At 33.3% G+C, this 17,734-nt stretch overlaps 2 protein-coding genes across 8 annotated transcripts; one reads left to right on the forward strand and one right to left on the reverse strand.

The window, feature by feature from the left end:
- Positions 1-1,256: 1,256 nt before the first annotated feature.
- Dp1 (satellite-binding protein 1 Dp1) lies at positions 1,257-11,822 on the reverse strand. Of its 5 annotated transcripts, none has more exons than XM_070108683.1 (7): positions 11,733-11,822; positions 10,498-10,571; positions 7,518-7,598; positions 7,202-7,437; positions 5,259-7,112; positions 3,816-5,174; positions 1,257-3,700 (listed from the first exon to the last, which is right to left on the reverse strand). In XM_070108683.1, the coding sequence occupies exons 3-7, from the start codon at positions 7,546-7,548 to the stop codon at positions 3,335-3,337; spliced, it is 3,846 nt and encodes a 1,281-aa protein (XP_069964784.1). In that variant the 5' UTR covers positions 7,549-7,598; positions 10,498-10,571; positions 11,733-11,822; the 3' UTR covers positions 1,257-3,334. The 5 variants fall into 5 exon arrangements, with proteins under 5 accessions (XP_069964784.1, XP_069964780.1, XP_069964782.1 ...); XM_070108679.1 differs by having other exon boundaries at positions 7,202-7,440; XM_070108681.1 differs by having other exon boundaries at positions 7,202-7,440; positions 10,498-10,574; positions 11,733-11,818.
- LOC106625621 (nose resistant to fluoxetine protein 6) lies at positions 9,982-17,653 on the forward strand. 3 transcript variants are annotated; one of them, XM_036367679.2, is made up of 11 exons: positions 9,982-10,242; positions 12,744-13,048; positions 13,111-13,276; positions 13,340-13,486; positions 15,521-15,902; positions 15,965-16,130; positions 16,253-16,332; positions 16,508-16,621; positions 16,688-17,028; positions 17,097-17,239; positions 17,296-17,653. In XM_036367679.2, exons 2-11 carry the CDS (start codon positions 12,761-12,763, stop codon positions 17,452-17,454), a joined length of 1,986 nt encoding a protein of 661 aa, XP_036223572.2. In that variant the 5' UTR covers positions 9,982-10,242; positions 12,744-12,760; the 3' UTR covers positions 17,455-17,653. The 3 variants fall into 3 exon arrangements, with proteins under 3 accessions (XP_036223572.2, XP_036223571.2, XP_069964785.1); XM_036367678.2 differs by lacking the exon at positions 9,982-10,242 and adding an exon at positions 12,058-12,619; XM_070108684.1 differs by lacking the exon at positions 9,982-10,242 and adding an exon at positions 12,557-12,619 and having other exon boundaries at positions 12,757-13,048.
- Positions 17,654-17,734: the final 81 nt, after the last annotated feature.

Consider the following 17,734-nt stretch of genomic DNA (forward strand, 5'->3'; position numbering starts at 1 on the left):
CTCGGGTAAAAGTGAATATTTGTAACACAGGGCGTCTTTACCCAGAAATAAATTAAGTTAATACAGAGAACGTGAAAGAATGTTGTATGTTTTCTGATATTGCTTAGGAGAATCGAGTTATGTGTTTTAATCAAAATCAAACGGCTGATTTAAAACAGTAAATAAATATAAAAAAACTCTATTATAAATTGAAACACGGCAAACTTACTGTTATAATATCTATTTTTACGAATTAGAATTTATTATAAATATGTATATATTTTTTAATTTTTTGGTTTATATAAAAAATTTCAGAATTTTTAATTCTTCTTACAACGTAAATGAACGTTTAAAACTATTTTATTATGCATGTTGCTGTTATGTCTTTTTGTTTCATTTTTATTAGTAAACTCTCTGAGTCTAATCGATTAGAGTAAAATATTATCTGTTAGTTTTAAACACATCTTAAATAAGATAGAGTAATCATTATGACATACATATGTATATTGTTTTTCATCAAAAATTTGGCTAAATAATATTTTTCTGCAACCGATTATCACTCATCAATTTAGTACCCTCAAGTATTAAATTCATATAAGTTTGTATTTCTATTAATGGTGTATATATAAACAAATGATTTTATGCCCTTATAATTAGTAGTGACATTTGCTGCCTTTGTTGTTGTTGACTCAAATATTTTAGTGTTTCAAACACCACAGTCATAATTAACATAATATTATGAGATATTCCTCCTTAAAAATTATTAACATAAAGAAAGAGGAAATCCCAATAATCAACTTTTACTACCTTCTGTTTGGTTATACTTCTAAATCTAATCGCTGTATACGCATTTGCAATTGTTAGTAATGTTATTATCTTACTTAATTTTTATTATCTATTTATATTCAGTGTTGCCTGATATATAGGAAAATATATATTTATATGGATGTATATATTTACAAATCGTATGTATAATATGCACATGAGTGGATTTTAAATATATGTACATACATTTGTTTGTTAATATTTTTATTTTAGTATGGTTACTTAATTTAATGTAATTTGCAAAGTAACTGATTAGTATTTCATGTATATTTACGTATAAAAAATACATCAGGTTTTACTGTTAAATCTTATTTACTAATTATAACAAATAACTGTGCATTGCAAATAATTGGGGTATAAATGAAAATGAATTCCAAATAGCAGCTGTAAATAAAAAATTACAAACATATAGTGATGAAAATTTGAAACCAAAAATAAAACACAAATAAAAATTGGTTTTATAGTTTTTTTTGTTTATTTTAACTAACTTTTCCATTTTTGTTTATATTCAATTAATAATATAAATTTTATTTATATGTATTAAGGAGTTCAACGATGTAGTATAACGTGTATGTACGTTTTGTATTTGCAAAACAATTAAAAAAATCGTTGCTGCTCCTTAACTAAGTTTTGCAAAAAAAAACTAACATTATTTATATAATTGTGTAAATTGCGTTAGAAAAAATCATAATTATAATAAATCGCAAAAAATGTAAAACTATAAGCCGAAAAATGAAGACTTTAAATTGCACAGGATAAAGTTTGTAGTTTCATATTTTTCATGTACTTTTAATGGATATATTTTTAAGAGGTATTTTTTTTCAAACACATGTTTGTAAATGACAACATAAAGTGTTTCGTCCTATTAAGAAAATTACACAAAAAAAGGCAAAAAAAAATAAAATGTACGTACAACTGAAAAGATTTAGAAAGACGTAATTTTCATTTGGAACTACAAAAAAGACCTCAACAGCATTTCATAGGCTTTAATTTAATGGGTTCTTGCATTTTCAAATGAGTATATAATCGTTTTATACTATAGCATATTACTATAAGAGAAAATATATATGTTCGTATATATATATATATATGTAAATGATTAATAATATTTAATTAAATACTTTAGACATGACAAAATATAATTGCTCAAAAAAGTGTAAGACTTTAAATTGAAAGAAAATTGCTATTTACCATATTTATGCTGTCGTATAAATTCTTACGAGTAGCTATTTATGTTCATTTCAAAAACAAATACAAGGAACTTTGGAAAATACCAAGACCATTTGCAATTTTATTCCTACTCTACAATAGTTATTTATTCGTGTACATAAATACATCATCGATATAACTATATGCTCTCGTTGAATCGTTCATTAATAGTATTTCGCAATATGTATATGTGTATATACACAATAATACAAAATATTTAACGCAAAAATCAGTTAATAGCAAAATGTAGAATTCTTCACTATTGCAAGAGTACAAACAATTTCATATGTTTTAATATGATTCAAATTCTTTTATAGTCATTAGAAGTAGAAAAAAAACGAAGATTAATGCATATATCCGAACATACATAAATTTTAACTTAACATATATATTTCACGCATGCATAAATGCACACAAGAACACACAAATGTGTTTGAAAAAACAATTGAAAATTCACTTTGTTTTGGGATTTTAGTTTAACGTAAGTTTTTGTGAACACACAAACAACGGTTGACAAGCATGCTGGTGTAATTGGATGGAAAACGTACAATAAGAAGGCGTCGGATAAAAACAGAGGTCAACTCCACACATAACCCACTTAGAAAAATAAAATTACATTCTTTTCCGTACTCGTGTTTGTATGTTAGCAGTTCAAAATGGCCTTTTCATTAGTAGCTTTCAGTAGACTAATAAAAGCAATAAATTAATTATACAATGATGAAACATCTACGACGAAATATTCTCAGATGTATTAATTACGTTTACACGTTCACTGTATAAGCTATTGAATACGAAACAAAATTAACTGATTATAAGCACATACAAATCAAGTACTTTTAAAACATCACCCTTTTGTCGATAGTTATTTGTTGTAAATATGCCTGTACTAAAAACTTGTTGTATACATCACACATTAAATGGGTTTTAATCTACAAATATGTAGTTACAAGTATCAAGCATATTATATATTCTCATTGATACAATTTGTTTTCGTTGCTGTCTTTTATATGGGATGTAGTTTCCTACTTTACTATTTCATTTCTAGAGATGTTAGAAAGAATACTCAAAATTATAACACATATTTGATTTTAGAACAAAAACGCTATGGACAACCTTTGATTTAACACTCACACGTACATAATTGTATAAATGTGAGCATTTCTGTGTACGTGTTCCAACATTTTCTAGACTTCTTTAAGTTTAAGACTTCACCGTTTGCCTATGTTTTCATGTTTTTAGTTTGTTTTAATGCGTTAGCAATTTTACTGTTTTTTTGGTGGTTTTTTTATATATAGTTTCGGTTTGGATTTTACTTTTTCATTTAGTTTTTAGGCCCCCATGCTGATGTTAAGGGAGTAGCCGCTGGTATAGGGCCTCCAGCTGCGAAATCTGGAAAATCTTCCTGCGACTGAGTATTGGGAGCAGAGCTCTTGCCTTGCTTGTCGTTGGATTTTTCCCACGGTGCATTTTTAATAACAAAACCATTCTCATTTCCACCAGGTAGGAAGGCCGCCACAGTCTGAGGTTGTGGTGATGGTGGCAAATTGTCCAAGTACTCATTTGTGTAGTCTTCAGCCATATTGAGTATAACTTCCTTAGCATTTTCGACGTCTTCTTCTTTGCCGATAATTGTTACACCATTGGGATTAGTTTGAGCATCATCAGAAGAGGCGAACTTGATATCAACCTGCAAATCCAAAATATGTTGAGAGAAACGAAAATCAAATATTGAGTGTCAAGAACGGAGGTACAGAATCAAATAGGGACACAAAAAAAAAACGAAACAATTGAAAACAAATTACCTTATAATCTTCAATAATCTTGCGAATGGTGCGACCACGAATACCAATAATGTGCGAATGTATGCGTGAATCCACTTCGATGACCTCACGATACAAATCCTGTAAGTCACCGACAATTTCCATAATGGCATCGCGCGCGGCCTCGGTGTTGGCTTTGTAGCCGGTAATTGTAATAATCCGTGGATCGGGATCAGTACGTTTTGGCAACGAAATTTGAACATCGTGATCGGCGCGTAACTTATTGATGACAGCACCACGTCGGCCAATCAATTTCGAATGATATTGGGTATCAACATCAATTTTCAACTCGTAAGAACGAAGCTCACGATCCGCACGGTCTGCTTCGTATTCTTCAATCATTTTGTCTAAAGCTGCCTTGGCTTCTTCTACGTGCACCGGAGTACCGCTGAGTTTTATCAGATCAGACTTCGTTTCGCTGGGCGGCAATTCTATGTGCACATCGTATGTGGACATAAATTGACGAACATTGGCACCTTTGGGACCGATGATTGTGCGATGTAGATCGTAGGGCACCTCGAGCTCCATGACGATCGGTATTAAATCAATCAAAGCCTGCTTAGCTGATTCGCATTTTTCGATACGACCGGTTATGCGAATGATATCACATTCGCGTATAGGTTCGGCATTTTCATCACCGCCTTCATCATTACTGCCATTATTAGTTCCATTTATCAAACCTTCAACGGGATTGGTAGCATCGCGATCGGGGAATTTTATTTGTACATCATGTTCAGAGGTCACTTGTTGTACTTTAAAGCCACGCGCACCCATTATAGTGCGATGTAGTCGCTGTGGAATGACTACCTCAATGGTTACCTGTGCCTCTAAGTCGGCAACTATTTCGGCAATGCGTTGTTTTGCTGCCTCAATACAATCCTTGGGACCCTTCAATGTAACCTTGTCAGAATCGACTCCAGGTCGTGGAAATGAAATCATAACACCACCATTCTCTTCGGCTATGCGATGTAAGATTTCTCCACGTTTTGCAACAAAATGTTTATGGTACTTGGGATCGACAGATATCTCTCCTTCGGTAACTTGATCAATATCTTTAATAATGGCTTCCAATTGCTCTTTGGCGGCCTGCACACTATCCTCTTTGCCGATGATTATTATGACCTCCTTGTCTTCATCTTCATTGGAAGGGAAAATAATGCGTGCACCAGTGGCATCACGAATTTTGCGGATGGAAGCGCCATTTTTACCAATTAAAAATTTATGATGCTGTTGCTTGGCACGCACTTCAGCGGTGAATGAAGCTAGTTGACGTTCGTTGGCAAGTTCAAGTAATTGGGCTTTAGCTTTTTCCACATCGTCTTTGGGGCCGCGAATTGTCACCTTTTGTTTAGAAACACAAAAGTATTCAAGAGGTTAGTAAATCAAAAGAAATGCCTGTGTGTATACTTTACATCTGAAACTTACCTTGTCACTTTTAGAGTCGCTGGTGGGGAACTTGATGGAAACACCGCCACATTCTTCCATTATAGCTGAAATCAATTTACCGCCTGTTCCAATAATAGAATTATAGAATTTCGGCGCAATTTGGACTTCTTCCGTAACGATGTCAGAAAGCTCATTTTGGATCTTTTGAATTCGTTCCTTGGCATCGAGCACATTTTCTTTCTTTCCTGTGATAACAATCACTTCATTCGTGTCACCCTCCGCTGGCAAATCGATTTTCGTCTGTGTTTCGTCACGTATTTTCTTAATATTAGCGCCACCTTTGCCGATCACAAATTTGTGGAACTGTTTAAAGATGGGTACTTCAATGATGTGAGAAGATTCCTGAATTTCCTTAACAAGTTTCAGCAAATCTTTGTGGCACTTGTCGACATCCTCTTTAGGACCACGTAACTTAACAATGTCCGTATTTTCTTGAGGACTTGGTATGGTAATAGTGACTTGACGATAACGATCCTTGATCTCACGTATCTTCTCACCCTTGGCACCAATTATAGAACGATGTAAACGGCGATCGATGATAACATCCTTCGACTTTTCATTTTCCAGTTTATCGATTTTTTCTTGTAATTCAAGTTGAGCCTGTTGAACGCCATCCTTGGGACCCTCAATACGTATGTTATTTTGACCTTCGCGTTCCTCAATATTTATGTTCACTTTCAGTTCGTCCTTTAAACGGTTTACATTTGCGCCAGCTTTGCCAATGATATGCTTGTAGTAGGATGGGTTGACGGTCATCACCACATACGTATAGTGGTCTAAGTAATTGCGCACAATGTCGTTGATATACGTTGTTGCTTGATCAACACGTTCTGGATCACCCTCTAGTTTGATTTTGTCGTCCAGACAGAAGACATTCACATTGGGGCATTCCTCTTCCAATTGACGCATATTGGCACCTTTGCGACCGATAACATACTTGTGTGTCCAATTAGGTGCTTCGATTTCAACCGATTTCACCGAATTGGCCTTTTGGTAAACAACGGTCAACGCGTTACCTAAAGCCACCTGCGGTCCACGTAATGTTATGGTCTCCAATGGGGAATCCGTCGGTGGCATTTCAACTGAAACTCCAGTGATGCGAAGAATATCCGCCAACGTTGAACCTTTCGGACCGATAACGTAACGATGTTGTGACTTAGCGACTTCTACGCTAACAGTGGAGCATTTCTTTTCCATTTCTTTATAAATGGCTTCCACTTTTGCTTTAGCATTGGCTACGGCATCCTTCTCGCCCGAAATCACAATCTCATCCTTTTGCACCGATTGTGGTGGCACATTGATTTTCGCGCCAGTATCTTCCAGCAACTTGGTAAGGTTTTCATTGTTAGGACCCACAATAAACGGATGATACACTTTTGGTACGGAAGTGCGATCTGAGCATTTCTTATATTGTTCAGCCGACAATTGGCGGATTTCTTGTTCGGCCTTTTCAATACCCTCTTTAGTGCCCAAAATTGTGATATTATCACTTTCCTCCGTTTGAGAGGGAATATTTATACGTGTAGCGGTTACACGCTCTAATTCACGCAAACGCTCACCACGCTTACCCAGAATGACACGATGATGCTCTTTCGGTATCGACACCTGTTTGCTAGCCTGCGTAGAGAAATGCATTAGAATGCGACGACGCGCATCTAAGATTTCACTTTGTTTGCCCTTAATTAGGAAGGTTAGAGATTGATTCTTGCCACTTGCAATCTCAATTTGAGCCCCTGTATCCTTTGAAATTTGCTGACAAATTCGCCTTGATTCCCCTTCACCGAATTTGTCCGATTCAGTAGTTTTTCGCTCCTCGCCAGTAACATGCAACACCTATTGTATCAGAATGTGTATTAATTAATGTGGCTGAGTATATATATATATATTTTTTTTATTTATGTTCTTTCTGTCTTTATGCTAACCTGAGTTTTTTGTGTGGTGGTCACTCGAACACATGATGGAGCAGCGTTACTACTAAGTGGAGCGGCGGTATTTGCTGGCAATGCCGGAAACAAGTCATCATAACTAAATGTTGGTGCTGCATTGCTGGTATTACCGCTGTTGGTGCTTGTCGGCGTAGCGACAGAAGTGGGTGATGATGGCTGCTCGAGCTGGGCCTGTTCCTGTTGGTTGTTGGTGATTGCTTGTTCAACGGTTTCTACTGTAAAAAAAAAATTCAATTAAAATATTTATTGACAATGAAAATTAAACATGTTTAAATTTTAATTTAATACATACCGTTTGATTCCTCCATCACTGCTGCTTGCATTACTTAAAAAAGAGAAGAGTCCTTTTTCGTTCCAAGTCGTTACAGTACCACTATAGAAAAGTTATTTAATTTATGTTTTCAGATGTCAATTGAATTCGCACTTTATTTGTAGTTATGCTAAAAATTGTGTATGAAAGTATGCAAATACTACTATATAAAAAAAAAACATGGCATACGGTCTTGCCACATTTGATCGCTCACAGTTACATTCCTAAATTATCTTTTATTCTCTAAGCTTACACCTGCGCTAACGTCAGCAATTGAAAATTAAAAAGTATTCGTTATCTGGTTATGATCCTTTTGATATCTAATCTTATCAGCCCACCATTTGTAAGTGTAAAACTTCAACTTCTTATGCTTTCAATATAGTTTTAAAAATTCTACTAAAAATTTAAAGTTTCACAGACTACGAAAAAAAATCATAATCTACCTTTGTATGTTGTGTACTTTCATTTTTAGAGAAAAGATGATAAGCATTTTATATTTATTCGTAACTGCTTAGCATTCCCGCATCCACTGCACTGAGGTCCTGACTTTCTAACTGATAAGAGACTATTTCAGATAGCTGACGAAGAAATATATACGTGATTGGACATTAAACAACAACTTTTAAGGTCTAAGAAATTATTGCAGTCTTTAGTTAAAATAAATTTGTATCCTGCAAAATAATAATGAAACCCAACATCATCATATTGTTATAAACATCAAGGAAAATACTTTTAAATTTTTTTAATTAATAATATCTGGATTCATAACAACCAACAGCTAAGCGTCAAAAGACACCAAAAACTTCAAAAAAAAGAACAAAAAAAATACTGCTGTGCCCATGACGGTCGAGTCTATGTAACCGGAACGGACCCAGATTTTTATCCGGCCAAGGACTATCAACTCGGCAGTATTCTGCTGTTACAACAACAACCAAACATAAAAAAATTTATTGAACTATACGATGGACTTTTAAAATCGCCTAGCAAGGGGGATACAAATAAAATGAAGCTCAGCCAAGAGATTTAACTGGATTTAATCAAACAACACTGAAACCATACTAAATCTATGAACAATGAAACAATATCGAATCTGGAAGACTAACTTTTACTAACAACGGAACCAACATACATAAATGTCGGGCGGGGGGTGAGCTACAGTACATATTTAACTAATTGCTTGAACTAAACCAATATCAAGCAACAACCTTGCACACAGTTCAATTCTTAGATTTCTTGAATTTAATGCTTTTTTTTATATCGCTTTTTCTCTCTTATTAACTCTTTTTTTAAATGCCGAAAGCCGAACGCCAGCACCTTGCTTAGTCTACATTCTTCTTTCGACAAATCATATAAAAATCATGCAATACAGGTATTCGTAAGCGAAATATACAACTATAGAGTAGCAGTTGAGCAACTAACAGCGGTTAAATAAAATTAAGTCATAGTTGTTGTACTTTCAAGTTGGTACGAAAATGTGTCAAAAGAATGCAGTGGAGAAATAAAGAAAAACCGGATAGGATCTACCATCGTCATCGTCGTAACGATACTAGCCGAGCTTTCGTTTAGTTGAAATAGCAGCGTTGTTCCCCGCCGCATCGAAATAAAAACTCCGGTATAACATACTCGTGGGGTATACATATGTGTATATAGGTTATTTTAAGTTAACATGTTTCGAGATGATGAGCTCTTTAACTTTCTTTAACAGTTTACTGCTTGAGTATACTCTTACTTACCAACGCTACCAATATCTGCGTTGAATAATGTAATTAATAAAATACTTCTGTTACTTAACTCATACTTCGCGTGATTTTTACTTTTCTAAGCTCTTTGGTTTTAGCTTCAGCTAAGGAATTCAGTATTTAAAACAACTAAAACCTCAAGTTGAACTTGTGGTGTGTGAAGCCGTCGTACGTCCACTCCATTGAAATTCACAAAGTTCGTTGTGTAGAAAATACAATGGCTTCGAAAGACAGCTCCTAAGTTTGTATACATCTCATTCACCATTACCAACACTATCAGCAATTTGGCGCTAGCAGCACCGAAAACACATTTTGTCGACGTGTCAGCGCTATTCAACATAATTTAACGAATTTGAAAACTTCTGATCGAAACGATCATGGCAACGATTGTGAGAAGTAAAGTATACCGCAAGTCAGTCAGTGATAGCGCGTGTTATGTTTTTCTTTTCCCCCTCATTCTTTATGCACTCAATAATAATTTACTTTTTCGTACTGCTCAATCGTTCCTATAACTTTCATATTTAAACCTTATCACAAAGTTCTTTAGCTTCAATTAAATTGTGTAGTATAGATTACAAGTAGATTGTGAGAAAAGTTAAAAACTACTGTTTTCTCTATTCATTGCATATAACATATAACGTTTATGAAATATGTAATTCATAAAATAAATATACTTCAAACCAAAGTACTCATATTATTATAAATTATTACAAACCGTTTTATTTATGCAAACAAATTACGTCGTTCTTTGAATGATAATGTCTCAAAAAATTAACATTCAAAAAGTATCTGGAAAAATTAAAGTAGACGGATATGAGTTGCTTCCAGATAAACCGTCCATAATTTGTGTCTAATTCTATAGAACCTAATTGTGATGTATATTTTGATATTATTAAGAAGTATAACCTATTGCTGTGTAATCTACTAAAATTATGAAAGGAATCGGTTTCCATTATTATCAGCTAAAGGTAAGTCCATTTACATACTTGCACCCATGTTGCCAATATGCCGATGCATTCAAATATATGTAAGAACATGTATACATATACTACATTATTAGGTACTTTCACCACTAAAAGCGGCTTTATAGTATTTTGTTTACAATTTTAGTTTTTCTAGCTCTATTTGGCTTAATGGCTCAACATTGTCAAATCATATTAAGTAAAAAATGAGCTTCGAACATATGTAGATTCCTAATAATAATATTTATTGGACAAACTTACTGTACTGTAAATTCCAAAAATCCGGCCTATTTAGCTTCTGCTGTAAAATCCAGTTTGTTAACTTGGGTTGTCCTCTACTGAAAATAAATCAAACGATTTGGTTTTACCAAGTTTATTCAAATATTTAGTGTTTATAATTTTTGGGCTGAGAAATCTAAATACTTATATAGAAATCTAATGCATAAACTACAATTTCTTTTTGTTGTGTGAATGTGGCCGTGATTTTTGCATAATGGCATACTTTTATAAAAAATTTCTTTACGCATTTGTTTCATCTAATGCTATAAACATAATATATGTAAATTACGATTTATACTGGACACAGCAACAATTGTTCTTCGCGGCATCACGTTCTAGAGCCTATGAATTCAAATGGTTCATAAACTTTTTATCATGCTAAGCCACATTGTAGGTATGTACATATATTATCTTGGCTCAGTTTATTTGTGACTTTTATCCTAACTATTATGTCGCGTGGCATATTTTTAAATTCTTAATGAAATGAGCTTAATATATACAACTGGTACGGTAAAGGTATTTGTCAATTTTTCTTGACTGTCAATGCATTTTGGAACATAAAGTATAAAAAAAAACGTGTTTTCCACAGCATCGTTGACACTTAACGCCAGCGTTGACGCAGACGGTAACTGAGTCAAAAACACCGCGACATACATAATCCACACATTCAAAGCCGACAAAACTTCCACGTACGAAACAGCAGTGTTGCCATTACTTTATGACATGCCCAATCTTCATTCTTGCAGACCACTCATAATTTTTCAAAATATCGCCATCTTATCAAAAATTTGTGAAACAAAAATATACTGTCTTAAATCTCACAATAGTTAAAGTCAATTTTTTCCTACTCCGTTTGTCCATTTCACATGTTTTCTTAGGCTACCATTTTCATTTTTGCATTTGTATTTGTGTTAGCCCACACTCCGCTTCTGTCGACATATACGCCAACGCGAATGCGCTGCCGACCGACCGACACAATACTACTGCAATTGACTTGCTGGCATATCGCAGACACTGTAGCTGCAGTGAGGGCGGCCTCAATTTCTCAATATTAGTTTCCTTCATGTCATCCCAACCAAATTATTTCACTTTATTCACAACCTTATAATTCTAACACACACTTTCACAACAAATATTTTTTAAAGTAAAGGATTATTTCCGTATATTTCTTATTCTTAAGGTTTTACTTTATTATACCCTAAATTTTAATCACATACCGAGTAATAAGATTGAAACGTACCGATTCTTAGACGACCAAGTGTTAAATGATGTCGTGATGTCGTGTTAATTTTTGACTTTCTCGATTTCTTTCATATTCTGTTCGTACGCACGGTTGCAATTACACACAGGAAATACAAAGAGAAACTCTACAATATTTAACCCAATGACACCCAAGGAATGCAAAAAATATAGTATGGTATGCAACCCTTGATTCTTTGAAATTTTAGTATGTATCCCGAAAATCAGTCAATCATCCTCCGTAACCTAACCTAACCTAACCTAATTTGACACCAAAATTTTCATTTCTAAAAGCAATCCACTAATTTTATTTCTCATATAATATACCCAACAGATGTGCAAATAGGGCCGTGGGAAACTGGTCTGTAAGGATCGTTGTCAATCCAGTACTATGTACGAGAAACTTTGCAAGGAATTTAAAATTCGTTAACCTCGAACAATTCATTACCATGTCCTGTGGATTATTTGAATAAAATATGATGTACACAAAGTTTGGTTTAAGAAGACTTAAGAAACTGCATCATTAACATCGTTCCATGCCAATTTTGTTTGAAAGCAACCAAGAAAGGGTAAAGTACAAACCGTTCGTGCTTACGGACGAATGTGAATCTCATGCAATATTGATCTGATATTGAACGTCACACGTTATTGGAACTGTTGAGGCGTGACACATGCAAAAACTATAGCTATCAAAGACATTAAATATAGTTTCACTTTAAGTTTTGCAAGTATTCGAATCGGAAGCTTGTAACATTTTGAGCATACTTGCAAAAAGCTATTGTAAAGATGAATTACTTTAATTTATTCGTCCTTGTAAATATTTTCCTAACGGCCAAATTATTTGTTGTAATAGGCCAATTCAACCGTAAGTTACACATCTCCATATATACAAATGTTTTTTTAAACTACACATTCATACATATTGTGCATATGTAGATATATTAGTTATATACATATGATACATACATATATGGTATTTAATTATTTAGTGAGTGTTTACAGGCAGATGCCTTCGCTTTATCAGTTTGATGATTATGATCAATGTCTCCAATCTGACACTGTCACTTCCAATATTAGAGCAACTTATTGTGTTGTTTATGCAGAAATAGTAGAAAACGAGACTTCAAGTTTGTGGGACCAAATCGCAAGCTTCTCGGCAGACAAAAGACATCATTTCAGTCATGATCGACTATTTTTTGGGGTCTGCTTAGAACGCTGCAAAGAACTATTAGATACAACGGTAGTATTTCCTCGAAATGAATTAGTAAAAAATGGAGCCATTCGCGATACTGAGGTTAGTTGAAATATTCCATCCATTGTACCACATAATTCACATAACAGCAAAATAAATTTTAGTTAATTAACTATTATTTTAATGTTCATAAACGAGAAACTGACAATCGTATTCAATATGACGAGATGATTAGTCGTTGTCTTAATTACGATTTTCACAACATATTTGGATTAAATTTGCGTACGAGCATCGAATACTGCGAAGAAGCGAATGTGTACTTGGAACATGGTAAATATACCCTTTGGATCATAGTGCTAACCAAAATTAAAAAATAATGTTATGTAATTTTAGACTCCTTAGATGTAACTGTTTATACAATTCTTGCCATCATTGCTTTGGTCTCCATCATGTCTACTATGTATGACTATCGTTTAAAGATGTCGCAAATTTTAAGTAAACAAAACAACGAATTTTATAAAGTTCCACCTCAATGTTCAGGTAATTATTTCTATCTAAGTATATACAGTCAACCAAAAAAAACTTGTACAGGGAGATGGTTCGACTTTGAAGTGACTTATCTCCTAAACTATTAAAACTTTTGAGTTGTATTCAAAAGGGAGAAAAAAGCTGTTTAATTAATTTTATCAACGTAATTAAAATATATTTTTAAAAATTCAGTTTTCTGAAAAAAATTTAAAAATTCAATAACTCCGTTTTCGAATATAAAAAAAAAACTTATACAGTTTGCATAAATTGACATTTTAACACTCTTGAAGGAAAATTATACTTGGTATCCCCTCTATCCTGGTGTGCAGTGTTTTATTCATAGAATGTGTATTGTATTTAATGTAAATTGTGTTCAGGACGTATATTTGCCCATATTTCCTGAAGAGAAGCCATAACTTTATTGTAGCTATTAACTTTGCCTGGGCCGGCTAATTTTTTGGGCATTCCTCTACCATCAATGTTTCCAACTCCTCCAGTATTTTTGAATTTCGCAATAATATATTGAACATTAGAATTTGTTTTTTTTTGTTTTGAAAATATTGCCTATTTTGCGAATAATTTTGATCTCTTGCCAATATTTGATTACATGAGCCTGTAAATTTTTAGATAGTTGTTTATTCACCATTTTTTCTTCAAAAACTACAACCGCACAAAATAAATGTCCATATCCATATCCGTACTCATATAATACCAGACAAAAATAACGGTATCTACTTGACAACTGCATTTAAAGTGTTGTCAACATCAGTGTACAAGTTTTTTGTAGCTGCTCAGTAGTGAGATATTTTAATTTTTTCGAATCTTTAACACCAAAATTGATTGATTGTTGAAATTTTTATAAAAAATACATAAGATTCCCATTTTGTTATATTTGGTTGCAACTTAAAAGCTGAAATAGTTTAAGTGAAAAGTATCTTCAAAGTCAAAGCATAAGTTTTTTTTTTGGGGTTTACTGTATAGGGGAAGGAACAAATAAGAAGGAAAAAGTTCGGGTAACCAATTATCAATATATTAAAATTTTTTGAAATCTATTATACAATGAAATTTTAGCACATCGCGTATGTACATTCAAATATTAAAAAACGACAACATAATGTAATGTTATGTGTTTCAGGTATTTTTAAATACTTTTGACAGTAATATCTGATCTTTTTTTAATAACAAAATGATTTATTTATGACGTAGAAATTTATATTTTTTGCCTTCTTGTACATAACCACATAAAACTCGCAGACATTCTTAAACACATTTTTATACCCTAAACAGGGCATATTAAGTTTGCCACAATGTTTGTAACACCCAAAACTAGACGACAGAGACCATATAAAGTATATACATATGTATATAAATGAACAGCGTAAAGAGCTGGGTCGATTTACACATGTCCGTCTGTCTGTCCGTCCGTCTGTATATATAAGAACTAGTCCCTCAGTTTTGGAGAAATCGATCTGAAATTTTGCTCTCATCCTTTTCTCACCAACAAGCTACTCATTTGTCGGAAAAGCCGATATCGGATCACTGTAGCATATAGCTGCCATACAAACTGAACGATCGGAATCTGGTGATTAGATGGAAAACTTTTTTTTGCATGGGCTGTTTTCCAAGGCAACAATGCAATCTCAGACGAAATTGTTTAGATCAAGTCACTACAGCATATACATACATAGCTGTCATACAAACTGACCGATCAATGTTCTTATAAGGAATTTTTTGTTTTTATGAAGGATATTATAGCTTCGGTGAAACCGATGTTAACGTTTTTGCTAGTTTTATTTTTTCAGTTCAGTTATTATATTCGTATATTTCACAACCTTTGTCCCTACGCTCCAACTGGAGTTAACGGAAAATATAAATATGATATATTTCGCAAGGCAATTATACTGATAGACTCTATACCTCTAACAAACCCGCCATATATACATACATACATATGCAAGTATACATATACATATGTACGTATGTGCCCGGATTTGAAAGAGAGTTGAAAAAAGATGACCTGATATGATAACATTATGTACATTTCAGTACACCAACTATGGGTTTCATATTCAATATGTCGCAACTTTTATCATATTTGTGATTCCTCAAAAAGTCGCAGCCAAACAGCAGAAGATCTACAATTTTTCGATGGCCTCCGTGTAATTGGAATGTTTTTGGTGTTATTTGTACATTCTTTGATACTTTTCATGGCTGTACAAGTTGATAATCCGCAATTTTATGAAAATTTTTTTTATCGTCCTGAAACAGCCATTTTTGAAAATGGAGCAGCAATAATTCAAATATTTTTTGTTATGAGCGGTTTTTTACTTTATGTAAATTTCAACGAAAGGAAATTTGTTACCAGCAATACCAGTCTTTTAGATTGCGTTATTATATACTTTAAAATATTCTTTCACCGATATTTAAGGTAATTGTGTCTATTTATCTGGGTAATAAGTTTATTCTAATTCTCGAACATATGTGACTAAGGCTTCTACCATCTCTAGTAATGTTGATTCTTTTCAATTCTACCGTGCTTGTAAGGCTACAAAATGGACCATTCTGGAGGCATTATGTGGAAGCCGAACGCATATTTTGTCGCGAGTTGTGGTGGCAGAACCTTTTTTTTGTGAATAATTATCTTCTGAAAGAAAGTGTATGTACATACTATGTTACGTATATAAATGTATATTAATATTATCTTAATTTAACATCCAATTATTTTTTCTCTTTATTGTACATGTATATCTACGTGCAATTTATTTACACCGTACTCAGTGCTCACATCAGACATGGTACCTTGGTGCCGATATGCAACTTTTTGAATTATTTCTTATAATATTAATCATTATAAACAAGTAAGTAAATGGCATAGTTTGGCGGATTAATTTGAAAACCATTTTAGTTCGAAAGGTTTAACACCTGTATTTAATAAAACAAAAAATATAATGGATGGTTTATATTGACAATTATAAAATAAACACATACATATGTACATATACCTATGTATGTATTATTTTTGCACTTTTTCAGATATCCAAACATGCGACTATTTGTATATTCGATTCTTTTAGTATTAACGTTTTCGGTAACAGGATTTATAACTTACTTTTGGAAACTTAAACCAATATACCATACTAATCCAGAGTAAGTATTTTCAAAGTTTTACATTTGATTACTTATTTATTTTCACGAGGTATTTTACAATAATAGAAACTACCGTTATATGTTTTTTCGAGATGCAGAAACTTTTTACCTAGCGTATACACCATTTTATACAAATATTGGCGGTTATTTCTTTGGCATAATTTCTGCTGAATTATATTTGAAATTACGAAACCATTCGAAGCAATATCGTGGTTTACTAAAATATGAATTGAGTTGGTGGCTGATATTTCCTGTCGGTTTTGGTTTAATTTTTGTCGCCGCATTCGTTATGTCGTTCGAAATCAATGAGCCATCTATTTGGACAGCTTTATTTGCAAATTTTTATCGGAATATGTGGGCTCTAATATCCAGCGCGGCAATACTAGGCATGTGCTTGAAGTTGGGATGTGAGTCGCACTCATATATCATAGGTACAATCTTATTTCCTTCCATTAATGTAAAATGCTTTTTTTAGGGATCGCATACGAGTTTTGCCGTCTTCCAGTTCTCCGGATTTTATCCAAGTTATCATATCAGGCCTTTCTTTGGCACCTGGTCGTTCTACGTTTAATTGGCGGTTTCTATAGACAACCAATTTATATAAATCGATTTTATTTGGTAATCGTATTATCTCGATTAAGAAGTTAAAAATTATTTTAAAACATTTGTTACAGATTTGCCAGATTGTAGTTGCGTTCGTAATAACACAAGCCGTTGCCTTTGTTTTTGCACTATTTCTTGAATACCCTGTGGCAGCAATAATTAAATATTTTTTGCCTTATTATAAAGACGAAAGGAAGCAAGGCAAAAGAGATGTCTATAATTTAAACTGAGTTGTTATTATAATAACGAAAAAATATTAATAGATATACATAAGTATTTACTAGTGGATGCGTCATACACCCTAACCACTGCGCGTTAAACGTTTAACGCAACCTTTTCCGAACTCCCATTAGAAGTTTCACTTCAAAAATAAATGTTGGACAAAAAGTAGTAATAAAATTCAAATTTTCGAACATAATCGTGCAATCGTGTGCAGCTTTCTAAAGTAGAGAAATTACTTCTAGTGCATTCGATTCCGTGGTCGAATTTGTGATATTTAGTCATCTTTAC

The sequence above is a fragment of the Bactrocera oleae genome, chromosome 4, assembly GCF_042242935.1.
Source record: "Bactrocera oleae isolate idBacOlea1 chromosome 4, idBacOlea1, whole genome shotgun sequence".
In the NCBI taxonomy this organism is placed as follows: Eukaryota; Metazoa; Arthropoda; class Insecta; order Diptera; family Tephritidae; genus Bactrocera; species Bactrocera oleae.